Source organism: Camelus bactrianus, chromosome 18 (assembly GCF_048773025.1).
Source record: "Camelus bactrianus isolate YW-2024 breed Bactrian camel chromosome 18, ASM4877302v1, whole genome shotgun sequence".
Lineage (NCBI taxonomy): Eukaryota > Metazoa > Chordata > Mammalia > Artiodactyla > Camelidae > Camelus > Camelus bactrianus.
In genome coordinates this window covers 20796299-20813556 of record NC_133556.1, presented here as the reverse complement: position 1 = coordinate 20813556, position 17258 = coordinate 20796299, and the positions used below count along the sequence as shown (strand labels likewise).

Below are 17258 nucleotides of genomic sequence, written 5' to 3'. Positions count from 1 at the left end.
CCTAGTTCAGACCCTCCTGGATAAGATTCCTCAGCCGTGGGTTTCTTGGAGGGAGGTGATAGTGTCTTTCCTTAAGAGGCTTGCCGCGAGCAGAGTCAACTCTCTTTGTCAAAAGCACAGCGATTTTGCTTATCAAATGATTATCTCTAGTGACTAGCCCTGGGCTTGGCACATGATAAGTACTTGAACTTGTTTGTAGAAACTCTTAGTTTTCCAGGCCTGGAGTGTTCCAACCAAGTCGGACATGACAATGAATTTCCTTTTCTCTGCTCTTTTTCTAGTGTTCAAAGCTTCTTTCGGACACAAGCGTTATTCAGTTCTACCCAAGCAAATTTGTCCTCATCACCGACATACTTGACACATTTGGTAAGTACTAGTCATATTCACCTTAGATCTAAGAAGTACGATTGTTTTGCCGGAAGTTGGATGGTAGCGTTGCTTTAAGTTAGGTTCCGTTGTGGTTTAAGTTATTAGGTAAATCATGAGGGAGACCAAAGCCCCCACCCCGACTCTTGCTCTCCTGCTCGTTAACAAGGGTGCTGTTTTTGAAAGAATCTTAAATTATGTGTTTTCTAACCTTCTCATAGGCTGGTAAGGAGAGTGAATGAAGCAAGGCGGCCTGGGGGGTGGGACTCATCCACTCATCCTCCCCAGACTAGCTCTGGTCCATCGCCAGCTTCCTCGTGGCATCTGGAACTCACTTTGTTCAGAACTGAACCCAGCACCTTCCCAGCCCTTCCCCACCCGCATGGGGTTTCTGTCTCAGCACCACGTACCCTGTGGCCTGCGCTGGAAATCTGAGAGTCTTCTCCCCTACGCCCCGTGTCTAGTCCATCACCAGGTTCTTCAGTTCATTCTCCTCAGTCTCTTCCCAGTGTGTCCATTTTTCTGTCCTCACGGTTAAAACTTTAGTCCAGTCCACAGTCCTCTGGCCCCTGGATGATGGCTACAGCTCCTGTGAGGTCTTCCTGCATCATTGTGGCTGTACCTCGTCCCATGCTCCACCCCTGAAGCTGAATGATCTTTGGGAGCCCAGCAGAGAGGTCTAGACTGAAGAGAAAACCTGGAGCCCCTTGAAGAAACGAGGTCTCCCTGCTGCTTGGTGATGGTCAGTTATGCTATTAGCGGTTTTCCCAAATCATGCAGCCTCTAGGCTGAACGTATGTTCAGCAGTGAGGTGCCCCACAAGAACTAGGAAACAGAGTCTTCTGAGAACTGAACCCACAGGAGATCAGATCAGACATATGCTGTCTTGCCAAGGAAAGACCAGTGGGTTCCCAACTTGGCAAGTCTTGTCTGTAGCGCATTGAAAGATCTAATGTGTCAGAAAACAAAGTGTCACTCAGAGAGACCCATTTATTTCTGCACAGGACATGGGGGACCTGAGTGTGTTAGAACAAGTAGTGGAAAACCTAACTCATAATAGTCTTGGAATAGCGGGGAGTATTTATTGGCTTATGTTGAAAAGTCCAGGAGTACTTTCTGGCTTCAGGTACAGCTGGATTTAGGAACTCAAACAATTTCTTCAATACCTTGGGTTTTTCTAGTACTTTTTCTTGAGTTGCCTTTATTCTCAAACTCCACAAGTTGTCCCTCAGCTTCTGTCAACTTTGCTGCTAGTAGTCCCAGGACAAGGAAAGAACTTTGTCCAAGCTTTCCAACAAAAATTCCATCTCACTGGCCTAGCTTGGATCACACGTCAGTCCCTGAGCCAGTTATGGGATCTGGGGGATGAAATGTGCAGGTTATCCAGACCTGGGTTACCCCAAAGGAAAAAGGGCAAGCTCTTGACAGGCGAAAGCAGAGCGGAAGCTAACTCGTCTAAAGGAAGAGACGTCCCAGCTAAAGATAGGACCTTTGGGTGCAGATGACCCTGAGAGGTGGCATCAGACGATGTGTCGCAGATAAAGAGACAAAATCCCTGCCTTTGTGGGCTGGTGTGCTGGGAAGAGAGGATTCACAGAACAAATAAGTAAATTGTGTGTTAGATAATGATCGGTGCTCTGGAGGGAAAAGCAGCAAACCAGGGCAGGGTGAGGGGAAATGAGGGAAGTGGGTGGGGAGGTGGGGTGGGGCGGGCTGCACTGGTAAACAGGGTGGTCAGAGGAAGCCTCGCTGAGAAGGCGATGTGTGAGCAAGCAGTTGAGGAGGTGAGGGATGAGCCTCAGGCTCTCAACATGGGGCTGGGTTAGGACCAAGAAACAGCCAGTGCAGGGACCCTGGGGTTGGAGCAGCCTGGCAGGTGTGGAGAACTGAGAGGCCAGGGTGGCTGGAGGAGGGGAGGGTGGGTGTGGGGGCGGCGGTACAGGGGCTGACACGGCCAGGAGCCTGCTGGGCTGTGTGGGCCACTGGAGGGACTTGGGCTTCGACCCTGAGGGCGTGAGGAGTCACTGGGGGTTTTAAGCAGAGAAGGCACAAGTTCTGATTTGGGTTTAAATGGGCTCCCTCTGGCTGCTGTGTTGAGACTAGACTGTAGGGTGAGGGTGGGGAGCAGGGAGCCCAGTTAGGAGGCCGATGCAGCACTTCAGGTGAAAAATGAGGGTGGCGTGAAGTCAGGGAGGTGGTCGAGATGGGAGAAGGGATCCTAGAACGACGGGTGCGTTAAGACTCTCAGAGCTGGTACCAGTCACACACCCCTGGGGCCTCGACTTGTCCTCATGCCCAGCTTGCCTTTGGGAGTGCGTACGTCAGCCAGTGAGAGAGGCCGCTGGCTGTGTCTGGTCCTCCTGACAGTTCTGTTTCTCACGGTGAGTTAACACGCTGGCCTGCTGGTTTCCCTCGCCGGCCTCCTGCACGTTCCTTTAGCAGGAGTCAGCATTCCTGAGCGAGACCAGCCCTGGGACACCGATGAGCCTGCCGGGCTGGCTGGATCTAGACAGTAACCTTGTGAGAACTTGGGGCCGCCGTTCTGCCAGCCTCTGCGGCGGCAACCCAGCCCCAGGTGTCTGCCGGCCGGGAGGCGGTGGAGATGCCTGCCATCCATGCTGCATCCCAGAAATCAGCGGGGCTGGGAGTTGACAGTAACAGTGATGAACTCTCAGCGAATAATGTCCTTGGGCCTGACTCTGTTCTAAGAGCTTTAGAGATATTAAGTCACACCACTTTCATAACAGCTCCGTGAGGTAGGGTCTGTAATTATCCCCATTTCACAGATGAGAAACCTGGGAAACAAGGACATAAAGCAGCTTGCCCAAGTCCCAGGGGTAGTGAGTGGCAAAGCTGGGACTCAAACTGAATTTCCTCTGCAGTCAAAGCACCTGCTTTATTTCTCTTGTGCTTGGCTCATGGGGGAAATTCTCTCCATGAAAACTACAAATGCGTGTATCTTTGACTCAGCAACTTCCCTTCTGGGATTTCATCCCAACAACCCAAGTGACCATCCATAGGGGACCAGTTAAACAATGGCACGTTTGTACGTTGGAGTACTGGGAGGCCCCCAGAAAGAGTGAGGATGTGCTGTGTTCCGATGCGGGAAGATCTCCAGGGTACCTCATCATCACATGAGAAACTCAAGATGCAGGACTGCTTCTGTTTTGTGTAAGAAAGGAGGAAAAATTAGAACACTTGATTGTATTCACTTATACTTGCCTGATGAAACTTTAGAAGGATATCCGAGAAACTCATAAAAACGGGATCCCTCAGAAACTTTATTCAGTGTCTCCCGCAGCCTTTTTGAATTTTGAACTGTGCGCATGTTCACAGCGTTCCCAGAGGTCCCCTTGTCTGGATATGTTGCTAATAGCATTCCTCAGGACCGCGAGGCGAGGCAGCAGGTGCTCGAGGACACCTTGTTACACTTTGGGCAGTTTTCACCTTTCACTCAAAAAGAGAGTGGAACTGGCCTTGCTTGGGTGGCAGCTCAGTGGTGAGGCCCATCTATGCTCCACAGGACTGTGCGCTCCTGTGTGGGGCAGATGTCTAATGGTTGTTGACAAAGCTGACCAAGGGTTGGAGCATCTTGCTGGGCGGGGCTGTGGGACCTGGCCCCAGGGAATCTGCAGCGGGCAGGCGTGGCTGCGCTTTCCTTGGGATTTTGCTGGGAGCGGTGAGCAGAGAGCTGGGCGCTCATGTCTCCCTGCCTGTGTTCCTTGCCTCTTCTCCAGGGTTGTGTGAACTTGAGCCTAGGTTTCTTCACTCATGAGATGGGCATAGCAGACCCTGCCTCTGGGGATTTCCGAAGAGAATTGAATGAGAGAATGTGTAGGAAGCACATGATGTTTTCCCTTTTCTGAGAGCTTGCTGGCAGGATCTGTGTGAACAGCTTAGGACAGTGCCTGGCACAAAGCAGGGTGCTCAGAAAATGTTAGCCGTTGTCACTGATCTATTTTAGTGTCCTTGATTTATAAGAATGAATCAAGAAAGGAACTAAATCTAGGATCAGGTTTTATTTCTTAAAATAGTTGTCCACTAACTTAACAAAAGAAAACAAATATTCACCAAATTCATTTGGCCAAAAATGATTTTCCAGTTAAAGACCCCTTAGAACATGAAGGTGAAATATACAAATTGTGTGTGTGTGTGTGTGTGTGTGTGTGTGTGTGTGTTTTAAGAAAGCTAGTTTTAGAGAGATGGCACGCTTTTAGTGGAGGAAGTAAAGGCATTTTGCTTAATACCTTTCAGTAAGCCCGGGCCACACACCCTAGGAGGTGTGGGAAGTTACGTGGTTGCACAGCGTGCCTTGCTGTGCTGGGCAATGGCCGAGGTAAACAGCATGTAGTCACAATACCAGGGGTTCTGGGGTCATCTCAGAGGAGGCCTCTCTCATCGCCAGGTGTGGCTGCCGTGGGGAGCCCTTGATTGCAGGTAACCAAACACTTCCTGCCAGGAGGACAAGGGCAGGTGGCGTTGGGAACCCGGGCTTGATCCCTGAGGCTTCCTGGGAACTTCTAAATTGAATCCATGGTTTGGAGCGGTGGTTCTCATCTTCAGCTGTGTACCTGGGGAGCTTTAAAAACACTTCCAATGGTCAAGCTGTGCCCCAGACCCTTTACATCAGAACCTCTGAGGACAGACGCAGGCATCCGCATATTTTCAAGCACCCCAGGTGCTCTGAGTGTTTGGCCAAGGTTGAGAACCCCTAGAGGGAGGAGGCAGGCTTTTGGCAGTTCCTCGAGATTCCTACACCGAAGGCGAGTTTCAGCTCAGAGACCCATGGTGCCTGCTTAAATGACTCACACTTGAGTGTGCACCAGAATTCCCCAGCAAGGCCATTCAAAATTCATATTCTTAGTCCTCACCCTCCAAAATACTCCTTTTCACTGGCTCTGAGGGGGAACCCAGGAATGTACATTTTCAGTGTGTGTCTTTTAGATGATTGTAATGTAAGTAGTCCACACTCGGAGGGGCACCTAGAGGGCTCCTCTCATCCTGGCTGGCTTCCTGCATAGAAACCTTGCATTGTGTCGTTCCTTGATGATGTCGTTTGAGCTCATGTTCTTTGACCAGCAATGATCCTCATAACTCTCCTGTCTTTTTCTACGTGTGGACAAAGTGTGTGGTTCTTTACAGCTCTGAATGGTGGGGTTGGAGGGGGAAGAATCAGCATGGGGAAATGCTTTTGACATTAAAGGTGATTTGGGAGGGCCCAGAAAATGAATAATTATAACTTTTATCCTTTGAGTATTGATAGTATTTTCCACAATACATGTGCCGAATAAATAAAACTTTTTGTGCTAGGTTAGGGGTTGGCCTGTAGTCCAAGTCCAGACTGATTGCACACTTGTTTTTATAAATAAAGTTTTATTGGGACCCAGCCACATCCATTTGTTTACATACTGTCTGTGCTGCTTCTGAGCTACAGCAGCAGAGCTGAGTAATTGCAATAGTGATTTATGACCCACGCAACCTAAAATATGTTCACCTATTCATCCAGCAAAGATGCAGCACCCACTGTATGTCGGGTACTAATCTAGGTACTGGGGATGTGTTAGTTAACAAAACAGACACAGATCTCTGCCCCTGTAGGACTTGTGTTCGTAGGTGAATCTCAAATTCTGTTGCTTCCAGGCACCAGACAGATCATGTACATGATTGAAGCAGGCTGTTGATGAGAGACAGTAGGGATCAGTGGGGACTGTGGCAAACTGGGTCGTATACGCACAATTTCAGGGGCAACTACTAATCTGTTCAAGCTCATTCTTACCCTATAGGGAGGTGGGTCATTTTGGGCCCATAGTTTGTGAAGAAGCAGGAAATTTGGGGGTTTTTTCTTCCAGTTTTATTGAGATATAATGGACATACATGAGTTTAAGGTATACAGCATAATGATTTGACTTACATACATCATGAGATGATTACCACCATAAGCTCAGTGACTATCCATTATCTCATAAAGTTACAAAATTAAAGAAATAGAAAAAAAATATTTTTTCCTTGTGGTGAGAACGCTTAGGGTTTATTCTCTTAACTTTCATAGATAGCGTACAGCAGTGTCAATTATGTTTATCATGTTGTACATTGCATCCCTAGTACTTACTTACCTTATAACTGGAAGTTTGTACCTTTTTGACTGCCTTCATCCAGTTTTCCCTCCTTCCACGCCCCACTTCTGGTAACCACAAATCTGCTCTCTTTTTCTGTGAGTATGTGTTAACTTGTTTATTTTTGAAGTGTAATGACCTACAACCCTATGTTAGTTCTTGTTACTCAATATAGTGATTTGATATTTTTATACATTTCAAAATGATCACCACGATAAGTCTAGTTATGATCTGTCACCGTACAAAGATACTATATAATTATTGACTCTATTCCCCACACTGTACATTTCATACCCCTGACTCATTAATTTTGCAACTGGAAGTTTGTCGGTCTTAATTTCTCTCACCTATTTCTCCTTCCCCCTTCCCCTTGGCAACCATCTGTTCTGTCTATGACTCTGTTTCTGTTTTGTTTATTCATTTTTTTGTTTTTTAGATTCTACATATAAGTGAAATCATCCGTTATTTGTCTTTCTCTGTCTGACTTATTTTACTTAGCTTAAGTGAAGGATCACTTTCCTGCCTCTTAACAGGAAGTAAAATTTTAATTTACTTTTAAAATTAAAAAACAAGAAACATGGCTTAAAATTTGTCCCACTAGGTGGCAGCATACTATCACAAGTTGAAGCTCATCTGGGCGATGCCATCTCTGTGTCCCTAATTAATAAACGTTAATTTAGTGTTTGCTCCTGAAGAGTGCGATGCTGACACCATCTGTCCTTTTCTCCCCAGGAAAGCTGGTGTACGAGCGCATCTTTTCCATGTGTGTGGATAACCGCAGCATCTTACCAGGTAATGTCATAAGCTGTTCCATGGGTTTCATTCCGCCCTCGAGTCAGGATTAAAAAGTTTCTATCAAATCAGGATTTATTGAGACCTAGTTTTTTAAATTTTTGGTATGTTAAAAGAAACACCTTTACAGATTTCTGATCATCTCAGTCTTCTGAAAACTTTTGATCTTTTAACAACCTGGCTAGGAATTTGGGCAGGTAATTTGAATCTGCAGGAATGAAAAGGTATTACAGTTAGATTCAGCTGAACTTTTATACCAACTTAAATTCTTCTGCTGCTTGACACTTTAATATTTTTCCTAAGAAGCAAACTTCTTTTAGAAAAATAACTCTATGTGTATACAAAAGAACGATGTCAAATAAATCAATAATAACAGCTGCTTTGAATCTACAATCTACTCCCAAGTGATGTTTGCGTTAAATTTACTGTCACTCAATTTTAAACTCTCAGGAGGTTATAATAGAACACCTAGATCGCAGATTTCTTCCATCAGTGTAAATAATGATGATGCGCTGGAAGCATGAAGCTCTCGGCAGCGGTGTCCTTTTCCTTTCATTCCTCCTTGCAAGTTCCTAGCACTGCTGAGAGTAAACGAGCTCATCTGCACAAGTTAGCACAACAAGCGCCTCCACCGTCAGCCCACCTCCTTCTGCTTCTAGTAACCGCACCCCCGGAGGATGAAGAGATGCTATCAGTGACAGTAACCCATAATTTGACCTCTTTTCTCTCTGTCTGCGTATGTGCGTTTATCTGTCTCCTGTCTTTTTCTTTTTTTTTGTCTTTGTCTTTCTTTTCTATCACTTTCTTTCCTTTTCTTTCTCTGTTTCTTTCCTTTCTCTTTCCTTTTCTTTCCTTCCTTCTGTCTGTTTGCATTGTTAAAATTATTTAATTTGCACAGTTCTCAGAAAGAAAGACGGATAGACAAAACTCTACAGACCTTTAGGGCTAGAAAAGCTGTTAGGAAGCATCTCGCCTCATTGTAGACGGGCAAACCCAGTGGGGAAGAGTCAGGGACTTGCCCCAGCCCTGCCACCAGCTAGTGAGAGGCTGACTCTTAGCCCTGGACCTGCGCTGTCCAGTATGGTGACCACTGGTCTCGTGGAGCCCCTGAGCACTAGAGATCTGGCCAGCCCAAACTGAGATGTGCTATGAGTATAAAAAAACAAAACACAACAAAACTGAATTTTAGAGACTTAATACAGATAAAAGACCATAAATTATCTCACTAATTTTTAAACTGATTACACGTTGAAATGATTTTTTGGGATGAATGGGGTTTTACCTTTTTGAATGTGGCTCACATGACGTTTCCACTGGGCAGAGCTGCTCTGGGCCCTCCCCTCCACCACATCACACCGGTGATGTTTCGTAACAGCTCCTCCCGTATTGTAGGCTTCTCAGGACCGGGAGGCAGGGGCCAGCCTGCGTGGAAAGGCCTTCTCTGTCAGTGGAAGGAGTTGGGAAAAATGGGTGCATTTATTTCACACTTGCCAACTTTTCTTCCTGGTGCTACACCAGCAGCAGTGAACTCAGCCCACAGGAATTAAACCCGGATAGGTGTTTCCTTTGACTATAACAGAATTAAAAAAAAATTTTTTGATATAGGTTCTACTTCTTCCTGTTGTATGTGTAATTGCTGAAAAATATTTATATTACCTGTCTGGCTCCCAGAGACATTTGAGTTTGAATCTACTGCAATGGTATTCCTTCCTCCCAATTTTCTCTAACTACACAAACAACATTTTAGGGCTAGTTAAGGAAAAAGTCCTAATAACTTTCTCCTACATAAGCTATAAAAGTTCAAAATAAAAGGCTATTTTCATATTCACTTCTAGCTCTTGTCTACATAAATTAATTAGCACACTTATCACTAAATTCTTCCCTCTGCAGATACCTATTTTTACGTTGATCAATGCAAAACCAGCTTTTGTTTTTTAAAAAATAATTTCATTTTCCCATCTTTCGGTTAAAACCTTCCTCTGCATATGTTTTCTCTGTTTCCAAGAACCTGCATATGTTTTCTCTTGTTTCCAAGAACCTGACAGAGAAAGGGGCAAACTCTTCTCAAAAATGCCAGTGGTCTTGGGGATGACTCTTAACAATAATTTTGAAGAAAGCTTTTGAAATCTAATGTGCAGAATTCTGCCTAAAGAAATTATGTATAGAGAGAATTCCAGTGGCATGTGTACTCATTCTTTCCATTTGAATCAAGTTCAGACTGTGAACTTAGTATTTGAGCCCTTTACCTGCAGGAGTTTTAACTATGGCAGAGCCCTTATGAGCTCAGGAAGGATACTGGTGTCCTTTGGGTTCATGGAAAGTACGTGCTGCTGGATGTGGTAATTTTCCCCCAACATTTTGTAATCCAGCATTATTAGTGAAGACACCATGTACTTTAAGTGATAAAACAATTTTATTTCCATCTTGGGGGAAATAATTTGGGTTTATTGTGTTGTGGTTCTCATCGTCAACTGTGGGCATTCCTGTCTTCAGTTCTTCCCCGTGGCCGACGTAGGCTGCATCTGGATGAGCAGTGTCCTCAACTGACCTGGCCTTTCAAGCACATATTAAGATGCCATGACATCCCTATAAGCACTGTTACGTAAAGAGACCTCTCACTGCCAGGGCAGAGACTTGGCAAGTGAAAGGGAGCTAGACTCGCTGGTCTCCTCCCTCCTCCTAAAATATCCACTGAAGTTCAGGGTTGAGAGAAGCAGCACTATAAAGGAAAAATAAGTGGGAACTAGATGAAAATATCTCTGCTCTCTGTGACGTCGACATCTCTTCTGAATTAATCTCCAAATTGTGAATTCGTTCTCCATGTAGCAGCCCAAGCACTAAAGTATATCCTGTCCCGTCCTGTCGTTCCTCTGCTCAGAACCCTTGAGGGAGTTTCCATCGCACTAAGTGAAACTCTCAGACTCCTCGGCAAGGCCATAACCGCATGTGACCTGGCTTGTGATGCCTGCTTCTCCCCTTCCTGCTCTCGCCGTGTTGGCTCACTTTCCTGTTCTTTGACCACACCAGAGGCCATATGTACCTCAGGACCTTTGCACTTGCTGTTTCCTCCTCCTGGAATACATTTCCTTCACCTCTAAGCTTGGCTGGCTCCTTTTTATAATTCAGGGCTCAGCTCAAATGCTGAGTATGCAGGAGCCTTCTCTGACCGTCACCCTGTCTAATGAAACTGCCTCCCCTGCCCATTACCCAGGTCACTTTGTATTCCATACTTAGTTGCATATCTTTCATAATGTTAACTGCAATTGAATATTACCGTATTTGTTTGCCTGCTTATTATTTTTCTGTGTTTATTATGTTTCTTCCCCTACTGGAATGTAAACTTCATGAGGGCACGATCTCTCTTATGTACTGTTTATCTCCCCAGAGCTGAAGATACTACCTTTGGTTCCTAAAATGTCCATGTTGAGCAATTGAAGTAAAGGGATGTAATATGTAGTTTGCTGTAACATTTTTTTCTTCCAGTTTTATTTATTTACTTTTTTCTGTAATATTTTGAAGTCCTGCATAACATAATCCTACTCTGAAATTATCCCTTGAGCAAGAAGGAAAGCCTAAATGCCTTTGGATTGTACGTGCAGATTATTGTAGGCCTTGTAGTTAGTGTGTAATCCGCAGGGCAACTTGCCTTTAGTGTGATGTCTAGCACTCTCTGGCAGCTTGAATCACTGTCCACCCTTTACTGCACCTCCGTTCCCTCAACTCAAAAGTGAGTGTTTTTATTAGATGACCTCAGAGACTTACTTTTGCTTTTGGGTCTCAAGTCACATGATTCAGTCGTATGAAGGGAAATTAACCCCACCTCTCCCTTTTCCAAAAGGCAAGATTGACAAATGAATTTGAGAATAACCCTTATCTTTTCCTGTCTGGAACTCTTGGAACTTGAAAAAGTTACTTTTAAGTGCACGGGGTTCAGGCCAGGAAAGGGAAAATGGTAATTTCCCTTCCCTTTGAAAATGGCAAGCGAATAATTCTCAAATGAATGAAGCATGCCAGAACATCCAAAAATAGAAAAATACTTGAGATTGCAATTCCAAAATATCTGCAGTTGTGATTAGTGACTGTTCTGGGCTCTTGAAATACCTAGAGTTTTATCGTTTTGCTGATTCCATAGGAATTTTGATCACCTTAATCGTGTACCACTGAGGAGCAGAAAGAAGAATCAGGGATGAAAAATGACTCACTAATGACAAGATGAGACCAACAAACTAATATTCATTTGCTGTCTTCTAAAGGAATTTAGATTGAATCCTAACTGTGTAGAGCACAGCCCGTGGTGGGATCAGGCTCCAGTCTGGAGATTATTTAGAAGAAATCATTTTCAAGTGAGAATTCAACAGTGGCCTTCTTAATATTGAGGAGGTTTTTTTGTTTGTTTGCTTTTGTTTTCTTATTTCCTTATGCTTTTCCATTTCTCATTAAGATGTATGTCATGGTTGGGCTTGGTTGTCACTGCCAGAAAACTCAGTTACAGTACAGAAGGTCAGGGCTAGCAGGGCAGCCAGCCCATGGTACCAGCAGTCCTGACTTCTGTCTTGTTCTCATGGTTCAAGATGGTTGTGGAGGTTCCAGCCATTGTATCTGCATTCCAGCCAGCAGGAAGGAAGGAGTGAAGATGAAGTTCCTTCCCTTCCAGTTAATCTCCTAAACGTTGTCCTTCTGTTTACATCCTGGGATGAGAACTTGGTCGCATGGCCACCCTGAGCCGCAAGGATGGCCATATGCCCAGCAGAAAATGAGAGTTCTATTATTAAAGAGGAAGAGAACAGATAATGGGGGCAAGTGGCAGTTTTGCCACAAGGTGACTCAAGTCTTAGTGCCATAATTGAGCTGGCAGCCTAAGTCTGGCTGGTTTCTCATCTTAGGGTCTTGATTCACCTTCAGGTCTGGTCTATGTGGTATTTAGAGCACAAACTTGGGTCACGTTTCTTGTTAGAGCTGCAGGTTCCTCAAGCATCTGGAATGCTTAATATCGTCATGGTTACTGGTAGGTAGGTCAGGAACCTCTGGATTAAATCAGAGGCAGTGTCTAAGAAAGTAGGCTGCGGAGCCAGATGGCCTGAGTTAAATTCCAGGTCTTACATCTGCTTGCTGTGTGCCCTGGGCAAGTCACTAAACTTCTCTGTGCCTCAGTCTCTGTGTCTATAAAAGAGAACAATAAAAGTACGAACCTCAGAGGGCTCTTGTGGGGATTAGGTGAGCTGACATCTGTAAAGCACTCTGAGCAGCACCTGGCACTTAAGAAACCCGTGTGTACGCTGTTACCGTCACCAATGGGTTCCTAATAATAATGATATTTGGAAGGAAAGACATAGAAGGACTTGGTGCCCCCGCTCCTTCTTCTGGTCCACCTGTAACAATTTCCTATCCCAGGACTCAAAGCGGCTGTAACAGATCCCAAGAATTAGGAAGGCTGATGGGTATTATTTTTGTATTACAGATCACTTCTCTCCAGAGAATGTAAATGACACAGCCAAAGAAACATGCTTAAATTGGTTTTTCAAGATTGCTTCCATCAGGGAACTCATTCCGAGATTGTATCCTTTTTTTTTAATCTGATGATTTTAAAGATAGGCTGCAATAGATGCACTGTTAATAGAAGCCATGTGAGGGGATGCCCTGAAATTCCTGTTGAAAATTCGGTCCCGTTACGGTTGCTTGCCTGGAAATACAGGGCCAGCCATGTTGTCCAAGAAGCCCTTGTACTTTGGCTCTCCCCAGTTTTCTGGGTTTTTTTTTTACTTTGAATATGATGCCATGTACCAGGCTTTTGTTTCCCTGAGGAACATTCCCACATTAATTCTCTCAGTTAAAGTGCTTCATCTTTATGTGTTTTCTCTGGTTCCAAGAACTTGAAAGGAACAGGGTCAAGCTTCTCTGCACAAACGCCAGTGTTGAAGAACAGAGAATTTGACTTAGACACAAATGGAATCTTAGTTCTCTGAAGTTTCATCCTTTCCCCGTAAAGCCTCCATTGGAAATGTTCAAAACCCAGCTTAAATGTCCCCGTGCAACCATGAATTGGCGTATAACATTTTCCAAATTTGATCTTAAATAAGTATAAAACCTTGAAGACCAAATATAGAAACCGCCAGCCACTAGCTAATTTAATTCTCTGGATTGTTGAGAGCTGTTGTGGCCCCCTCTCCTGGAGACACACCTCCTCCTCTTCGTGAATAGTTTTGTCTTTTCCCTACAGGGAACGGGCCGTCTGGAAAATGCCTTCCTTAACAGAATGTTTTTGTAGTTACGTGGAAGCCTCCATCCTGAAGTGTAACAAGTTCCTCTCCAAAATGTAAGGGTCCTCTTAAATGTCTAGAACGGTAACATTTCCCAAAAAACCTCTGTCTCACACACCCTGATGGCAAAAGCTGGCATTTTTTGAGGAGCTGGCGTGTAGCGGATCTGGTGTTAAGCACCTGCCATCCGTTTTCTTGTTTAATCCAAATAGCTTAGAGATAGCTTTTTTTTTTTTGTTTTTTTTGTGTGTTTCTTTCTTTGGGGGGGGGTTGGTTTGTTTGTTTTTTAATTTATTTTTAAAAGGAGTACTGGGGATTGAACCCAGGACCTTGTGCATGCTAGGCATGCACTCTACCTCTGAGCTATGCCCTCCCCAACCTTGAGATAGTGTTTTAATCTTCATTTTGTGGAAAAAACTCCAGCTGGAGAGGTTGGCTGAGTAGCTCACGGAAGATCAGGTCAACTGGATTTGAGTCCCAGCTCTGCCGTCACTAGCTGTGTGGTCTTGAGAATGTTACTTATCGTCTCTGACCCTCGGTCTCTTCTGTGAACAAGGAGCTAAGAAGGGGCCTGTGAGGGTCGCTTGAGCTGCACATAGCACGCTGAGAGAAGCCCCTGTGGGCCCTCGCTCAGTGTTTGCTGCTGCTGTCCGAGACGATGGAGAGGACAAAGATGTCAGGAGCAAAAGCCTTTGCCCCTAAGCCCTCTGCTACTCAGGGTCACCTTGGACATTGTTTTGAGGGTCATTTGCAGAGCCTGGAGAACCCAGACCTGCTCTCTGCAGAGCGGGTGAGATACTGAACGCTGCTGGATAACATCTGGAAAACAAACTCCTCGAAGCCACGGGCTGACTCACACTGCTCCAAGGAGTAGTTTGATTGGATTTAGAATGTGTACCAAATGTGTTTGATTGGGGTGGCTTGGCGGGGAGTAACATGGTGCCAAAGAGACAGTTATTTTGCCTCGTCAGTTGGGAGAGGATAATGCCTGAGGCAGTCAGAAGTCCCATGTGGCAGGAGAAATAAATGAAGCACAGTTTGCATTGATGGCAGATGCAGGTGTCGGGTGCTAGGAAGGGGCGGGGCCCAGGGCAGTAAACCAGCGCCAGGGGAATAAGGCGAAAATATTAAAGGGGTCAAACCTGTTCAGTTTTAAAAGTATAGGAGCTAGTGACTTGTCGATGGAAAATAATTGGGAGACAGAAATTGTTAAATTAGTTAAATTAATGTGACCCGAAGCAGGAAAACTGTGAAGGTTAGACGTCAGCACTGAGCAAATGGTAAAGATGAAAGAAACCGTTCAGAGAATGAATCATTTCAAGAGAGAAAGACTTGTTACGTGGCCTTAGAAAACTCAAACTTTGACCTTGGTTTGTTCCTGAAACGTGGTTCCCCCTCTACATTTAGGAAGTTTAGCTTTATCTTTAAAGATAAAAGAACAGGGGGCTCTCCCATGGGGTGTAACGCTGCTGTCTGTTTGTCTCTGACAGGGGGATTTCAGAGTGTCTGCCCCGGCTCACGTGCATGGTTCGGGGCATCGGGGACCCGCTGGTGTCGGTGTATGCCAGGGCCTACCTGTGCCGGGTAAGCCGTGTCCCTGCGCTCACACGTGCGACTGTCCCGTCTCCTTAAATGTTCACATGGGCTTCTCCTTCCCCGCCACTTCACAAGTCACTGGAAGAAGGGCTTTATTAGCTGCTAATTTTAGAGCACAGCTTGTCCACAGAAAGCAGAGCTGTAGGATTTCTTTTAAAAATTAATTTCAAAGTAGACCCACTTACTGGAAACTCTAATTAGGGGGAGTTTAAGGTCGTCTTCTTACAAGTGAACTGGTTTTCAGAATTAATTGTTTCTCCGTTCTTGCTGGGAAGGAGGCTCCCGAGGCCTTTTGGCTGATAGGCTGCTTTCTGTTGATGTGAACTTTGCTTTCCCTTTGTCTTTGAATTTGATTGTTTTACTAGTTTTTTTGGTCTCTGTATTAAAGAGTTGGCTCGGAGTGTGAGTTGGTGAGAGCTGTCTGGCTGGGACAGGCGCTCCTGGCGCCGGCGGGCATCAGGGTCTGCGTTGCCTGGCTTCGGAGGGCTGCTCTCTGGTGGGTGAGGCAGTCCTGACTGTAAATCACTCAGCCTTCCTCTCCTTTAAATATTATGAAGCTCCTACTTACAACGAGTGAGATTTTCATTTATGAAAAATGCAACCCGTGGAGAGTTCACAGCCATTTTTCTGCAGCTCACAAGGGGCCTTTGCCTCTGTGGGCTTTCAGTGGGAGTGCCCTCGCTAGTTGCATCAACACCATTCACCTTTAGAGAGGGGCTGTTGCCCCTATTCTGTAGGGCCTGAGTGAACCCCAGCCTTCCTTGAGGACAAAGCTACAGTTTTGTCCTCCCTGGCCCCTGCTAGTGAAATCAGAAGGCGAGGGCTGTAGCCTGTGATCGGCTTCTTTCACATGACTTCTAGCAAGTAACAGAGCCCTGTGGTCTCCAGTGTCACAAAACAGTCATTGTCTTCAGAGTGAGGAGCAGACATCCTTAGGAAGGACACTTTTTATAGCTCTGCTTCCTGATAACAGGGAGTAAGGAAACCAAGCAAGCAAGAAAGAGCGAGCTTTCCATTTAAGGGCACCTGCTCCCTCGTAGTAATAGAGGCCAGAGTGTTTTTGCACTGCCATCTGCTTGAAACTTGGTGTGGATTTTTCACACAGGAACATCAGGTATGTTTCCTAGAGCTTCAGCTTTGGAGTATCTTGAAGCTTGGTTGCTCCTTCCATGTGTGTTTGCTGAGGGCCTGTCACGTACAAGATGCTCCTAGATAATCCTTCGGGGGAGATGGAAGGATACCGTCACTTGCATCTTTGGGCTCTGCTGCCTTTCTGCTTGCCGCACGCAGTGCTTTCTTTGAGCTCACTTTGACATCAGTAATAGAGTCATCAAGGTTTAGAATCTTAGTGTCTTATGTCACACATTTATTAAAGAGAGATCAGAAGGAGAGGGGAAATAACCCATTCCTTGCAAACCTGTTCAGTTTTAAAAGTACAGGAGCTAGTGAAAGATAATGTTTGTTGCATTTGAAGTGCCTTTGCATGGCAGATAAAACTTTAAAACTTGGCGACAATGAGGTGAGATTACAGACCCACACCAGGAAAGCTGGTGATGACATGTGCTGTATCTGAAATTATTTGTGTCAGTTCAGGCAGTGCATCAATTCCCCTGGTTGGGTAGCTACTGAAAATCTTTTGCCATAAAAAGAGTGAGAGACAGTCTGTGCATTAATAAGGATTCCTTCAGCCGCATGTGGCAGAAACCCAGTTCACACTGCTTTGAAGTGAAAGGGGGCATCTGTTGTCTTGTGCGTCTGAAGAAGCCTGGGGTGGTGCAGATACAGCAGATCCAGGGCCTCCAAGCCGAGTCAGGGGTCATCTCCTCCCTCGTTCTCTGCTCTCCTCTGGGTGACTTCACTCTGCGGCTCTGTCTTTCCATATGGTGGAAAGGCTTCCATCCTCTCCCCTTAGGAACCCCAGTGGAAAGAGTGCCTTTTCCTCGGTAGTTCCAGGCAGAGTATCAGGGCTGATTCTCCCTGGATCCCCTTGGGTCACGTGACCTTAGCTACACCAGTCACCGTGGCCATGGGATGGGATATGCCTCCTGACCGAGCCTGGGTCATGTGCCCACGCTGCAGCTCGCAGTGGGCTGGGTCCAGCTCTACCCCAGACCCATGGTCTGAAAGGGAAGTT

The 17258-nt window shown here is 45.5% G+C and overlaps 1 protein-coding gene across 2 annotated transcripts in view; it reads left to right on the top strand.

Annotated features, from left to right (window-relative positions):
• Window positions 1-17258, top strand: part of VPS35L (VPS35 endosomal protein sorting factor like) — a 109105-nt gene that overhangs the window by 25325 nt on the left and 66522 nt on the right. For both annotated transcript variants that reach the window (XM_074346257.1, XM_074346258.1), the window contains exons 8-12: window positions 282-366; window positions 7212-7271; window positions 12730-12826; window positions 13537-13584; window positions 15019-15112. In XM_074346257.1, coding sequence (XP_074202358.1) covers window positions 282-366; window positions 7212-7271; window positions 12730-12826; window positions 13537-13584; window positions 15019-15112 — 384 coding nt within the window. The remainder of the gene's footprint in view (window positions 1-281; window positions 367-7211; window positions 7272-12729; window positions 12827-13536; window positions 13585-15018; window positions 15113-17258) is intronic.